This window comes from Cibotium barometz, chromosome 49, assembly GCF_041138505.1.
Source record: "Cibotium barometz isolate CiBa-2024 chromosome 49, ASM4113850v1, whole genome shotgun sequence".
NCBI lineage: Eukaryota > Viridiplantae > Streptophyta > Polypodiopsida > Cyatheales > Cibotiaceae > Cibotium > Cibotium barometz.
Genome location: NC_141094.1, coordinates 12,202,833 through 12,207,778, shown reverse-complemented (window position 1 = coordinate 12,207,778; position 4,946 = coordinate 12,202,833). Strand labels below are relative to the sequence as shown.

The window sequence follows — 4,946 nt, the reverse complement described above, 5'->3', positions numbered from 1 at the left end:
GAGACCTTACTTGAGTGAGGCATAAAATTACATGAATAAAGTATCCTGCCTTAATTAGGTAGGAGACTTGAGAGTGGTTCTTGGAAGGGGAGAATAAGGTGAAAATAGATACTTACAAGAATGTCTAATCCTCCATCCACATCCTTAATCAAGGCATTAGCAAAAAGGGAGATGGATTGTTCTTAGACCGCCATTAGCATAAGCAAGGAGAGGGGGCAGAGAAAGGTGGGATACTAACAAGAATGTCTAATCCCTTTCTGCTTAATCTAGGAGTTAGCAGAAAGGGAGATGGATTGTTCTTATAAGGTCATTAGCATAAGCAAGGAGGGGGAGAGAAAGGTGACATACTTACAAGAATGTCTAATCCCTTCTGAGACCAATTCCTTTGTTAGCACACCAGCCACCATAGCCACTGTACCTGCTGCTAATGCTAATTAATTAGCACAAAAAATACACAGTAGGGTGGCAAGCTACCATAGTAACATGCAAAGCAAGCAAGCACAACCATCTCTCTCTCTCTCTCTCTCTCTCTCTCTCTCTCTCTCTCTCTCTCTCTCTCACAACACACACACACACATTTGATGAGTGGTGGGGGTGTGTGTGTGTGTGTGTGTGTGTCACATGCAGGCATTATCCCTCCTTTCCCTTGCATATCCTTGGTGGTTCCACCCATCATCATCTTTACATGAGCTATTGCTATTACCATCATGACTTTTTCATGAGAGGTTGCTATTATAACCTAAATTAATTGGCCACATGGTGCTACTGCTAATTTATACAATGCTAGATCAATCAAATCATAAGTACACAAGAGAGTGGTGAGAGATGGTGTGTGGTGCTTTTGTTTGTACACCAATCATTTTTAGCATGTTTTAAGTTGTAAGGAGGAGGTCAAAATAATTTTTGGTGAAAAAACTGTGATTGATGGGATTTGATTTTTGGTGTGTCAACATAATTAAAAATTTCATTGAGTGTCCAAAAATGTGCGATTGATGCTCACTAATTGTGTGAATAGAGAGAGATTCTAAAAGATTATTAAGTGTATTAATGGAGAGAGATTTTCATTTATGTAGACCAACAAGGAAAATATTATTAAGTGTATTAATGGAGAGAGATTCTCATTTATGTAGACCAACAAGGAAAAGATTATTAATTGTATTAATGGACAACACATTGTTGTATTAATGTGATTATTATTTTTGACACAAGTTAACTAGGTCCTTAACATTCAATGAGTGAAACTTCAAAAAAAATCATCATGATATGATGTTCGTGCATCTCTCTCTCTCTCTCTCTCTCTCTCTCTCTCTCTCTCTCTCTCTCTCATGCACACACACGCACACATGCCAACACACACACACGCACGCATGCACACACATCTTTCAATAATAATATAACTTGTATTAACTTTTGCATATGCATATTGAACCAAAAAACATGTACAAGTGCATCTTTATTTAAGGAATGAATAGATGGAATGCCCATCTAAAATCTTAAAAGCAAGCTTATGTTGAAACCTTCACTTATTAATTTTGTAGTTTGAAATTTTCTTTACACCATGTGGATAAAACTATGTTATATGACATGTAACAGTGCTCATGGCAAGCATCAACTCTAAGGGATATGTCTGCTCAAGTGCAACATTCTTAGTCTAGTGCAACATTCTTGGTGTCAACAAAGAATCCCAATGATGTAACATTACAGACTAATTAGAGCTTACTCTACTAGCTTGAGTATTATTTCAATAGCTTGAGCTCTCTAAAGCTAGGGCTATTTTAAATTTACTTTTTTGAGCTATGGTTTGGTAGCAAATATTGTTTTATGGTCCAATTTGGAGAATATAAGCTTTGTCTAAAGGTAGGGTTATGATGAATTTACATCTTTAAAGCTAGGGTTTACCATTAAATATTATCTTATGGTCTTTTTGAAGAATATTAGTGATCTAGTTTGTTATTGGGGTGGTGTTAAAGTTAGCTTGCAAATTTTTACAAAAAACTCGTATGAACAAGCCCATAGAATAAATAAACCTTGCTTTGAAAATTGAAACACTAGAATATCACACAATCACATGGAAGGTTCACATAATCACATGAAATGGAAATAAATACTGTTCATTTCCATAATGGAAAATTTTTTGAAGGTTTTTTCTCATGGAAGAAAAAAGAGCAATATGCTTCAAACCATGTGTGGAAAATTAAAGACATACTCATGCAAAGCCATCATTTAGGCTAGAAATTATCAAGTTTTTTCTCATGGAAGAATTGTCCTGAAGGACAATCTTGAGGAGGAAAGAGAGCAACCCTCACCACATTCTCTGCACCTTCTTGAGCAGTGAGATCACCAAAACGTCTTGTCAAGTCTGTTTTTACAAATCCAGGATGTACACAATTGACATACACTTTTTGACCATGAGGCCTTTGTTCTAATTCTTTGGCTAGTACCCTTGTAAATGCATGTAAGGCCACCTTACTCATCTTATAGTTTGGAAACTTGAGTGGCCAACCTTTGTGTTCCCATGTTTGAGATTTTACATCATCCAAATAGTTGCTGATCAATGTGTCTATGTACTCCTCAGATAGATTGTTGAGGTTGCCTATCTCTTCTTGTAGTTTCACACTTTGGAGATGCTACATGTTTAAGAAAAGTACTTATTACAACTTGATCATAGAGAGCACACTAAAAAATGTTACTTTTGCTTATACTCTTCCAACAAACTATCTTTGCATATGTGTGTGTGCATGCGTGCATGCGCACGTGTGTGTGTATGTGTGTGTGTGTGTGTGTGTGTGTGTGTGTGTGTGTGAGAGAGAGAGAGAGAGAGAGAGAGAGAGTGTGTTACATAAAGCTTTCCAAAATCAGATCCAACATTGATAACACGAGCTCCTTCCAAAGAGTGTCGAAGGAGAGGAAGCAAAGCCCTCGTTACATGCTTGCTACCATAATAATTGGCATCTAAGCATGTTTTAGCCGACTCATACTCGATAATAAAACCCTTGGTTATGGATTCCTTGAACTATATCACAACAATAATTTGCATATGTAGATCATGATCTTGTCTTGACATAGCTTTTTAAAGATGATCCATCTATGCTCATGGCACAAAACTAATGAGAGACTCACCATTAGGTCGGTGATATCTATGTTGGTCTCCTTCACATAATCTTCGTCAATAATAACACCACTTACTGCAGCATTATTAATCTACAATAGAATGAAATTAGAATAATCAAAAGACTCTGTCACTCATAATCAAAATTTAAACTTGCATGCGAGATGAGATGAGTATTTAACCATCATATCCAAGGAAACAAACCACACGTGTGTGGCTTGTACCTATCAAAATGAGATGCAGTATTTGACTATCATAGCCAGTGGACAAAATATGATCTATATGACAAGCACCCAAGTGTAAGGAATGGGACTTGCACCCAGGATCTCTTAGGTAGGAGACTTGATAGTGGTGATTAAAGTTTTAAAATTGAGCTTGATGTTTAACATGTGTTGGAGTTGGGATGTGCAAAAGGGTGAGGCATAAAGTTACATGAATATCCCATCCTCCCAAGTAAGATGTTTAAAGAAATTGTGCTTCTTCTTATATGGCCATTAGCATAGGCAAGGAGGAAGGTGAAATAGATACTTACAAGAATGTCTAATCCTCCATGCACATCCTTAATCTAGGGGATGGATTGTTCTTATATTGCCATTAGCATAAGGAAGGAGGGGGAGAGTAAGGTGAGATACTTACAAGAATGTCTAATCCTCCTTGCACATGCTTAATCTAGGAATTAGCAAAAAGGGAGATGGATTGTTCTTATATGCATAAGCAAGGAGGGGGAGAGTAAGGTCAAGAATGTCTAATCCACCATGCACATGCTTAATCTAGGAATTAGCAAAAAGGGATCTATGGATTAATCTTATATGGCCATTAGCATAAGCAAGGAGGGGGAGAGTAAGGTGAGATACTTACACGAATGTCTAATCCTTCATGCACATCCTTAATCCAGGAAGCAAAAAGGGGGGATGGATTGATCTTATAGGGGCATTAGCATAAGCAAGGAGGGGGAGATACTTACAAGAATGTCTAATCCTCCATGCACATCCTTAATCCAGGAAGCAAAGAGGGAGATGGACTGTGCATTTTGGACATCGAGTTGATGAAACAGGACATTATGGAGGCCTTGGTGGGCGAGGGAGTCGGTGGCAAGATGGCCTAGGGTCTCATGACGAGCAGTGAGGACGACAGTGAAGCCCTTCTGAGCTAATTGGCGGCAAATCTCCAGCCCAATTCCTTTGTTAGCACCCGTCACCACAGCCACTGTCTTGTCGCTCCACCACCTGCTGGCTAATGCTAATTAATTAGGGCATAAAAAAAACACACACCCATCTCTCTCTCACACGCCCATCCCCTTGCTTACCTGTTGGCATCCATGCCTGCGCAGCCGACCTGCAGAGCAAAATGAGAGAAAGACCTCTCATGTAAACATTATATATATAAATTTTAGGTTATAATAGCAACCTCTCATGTAAAGATTATGATGAGTGGAACCTAGGAATAATTTAAATTAATGCATTCCATTTAAATTATTCTTGGGAATAAGGCTTCAAAGCCCCTAGGAATAATTTGATTTGTTTAATGCAAAACATAACTATAGTACATTAGGTTAGGTTAGGTTAGGTTTACACCCCTTTCCCCAAAAAAAGGGGGAGGCCCTTTTTCTAACCTTCTCTCTCTCTCTCTCTCTCCTCTCCCCCTTCTCTCTCTTCTCTCTCTCTCTCTCTCTCTCTCTCTCTCTCTCCTCTCCCCCTTCTCTCTCTTATCTCTCTCTCCCTCTCTCCTCTCTCTTCCTCTCTCACTCTCTCTCTCTAGCTCTCTTTTCTTTGGTCCCTTTCTTGTTGGGTGGTGGATCGTGGGTGGTGTATCGGTGGGGTCATTGAATGGTGGGATG

At 38.8% G+C, this 4,946-nt stretch overlaps 1 protein-coding gene across 2 annotated transcripts; it reads right to left on the bottom strand.

Moving 5' to 3' along the window:
* Window positions 1-2,092: 2,092 nt before the first annotated feature.
* LOC147610302 (short-chain dehydrogenase/reductase 2-like) lies at window positions 2,093-4,540 on the bottom strand. 2 transcript variants are annotated; one of them, XM_086786495.1, is made up of 5 exons: window positions 4,416-4,540; window positions 4,074-4,335; window positions 3,121-3,201; window positions 2,840-3,013; window positions 2,093-2,627 (listed from the first exon to the last, which is right to left on the bottom strand). In XM_086786495.1, the coding sequence occupies exons 1-5, from the start codon at window positions 4,427-4,429 to the stop codon at window positions 2,229-2,231; spliced, it is 930 nt and encodes a 309-aa protein (XP_086642621.1). In that variant the 5' UTR covers window positions 4,430-4,540; the 3' UTR covers window positions 2,093-2,228. The 2 variants fall into 2 exon arrangements, with proteins under 2 accessions (XP_086642621.1, XP_086642623.1); XM_086786497.1 differs by lacking the exon at window positions 2,840-3,013.
* Window positions 4,541-4,946: the final 406 nt, after the last annotated feature.

Coding starts and splice junctions, on each gene's coding strand:
- LOC147610302 (XM_086786495.1), bottom strand. Junction 3,014..3,120: donor TAGATATCACCGACCTAATG/GTGAGTCTCTCA, acceptor GTTGTGATATAG/TTCAAGGAATCCATAACCAA. Junction 2,628..2,839: donor CTGATTTTGGAAAGCTTTAT/GTAACACACTCT, acceptor TTAAACATGTAG/CATCTCCAAAGTGTGAAACT.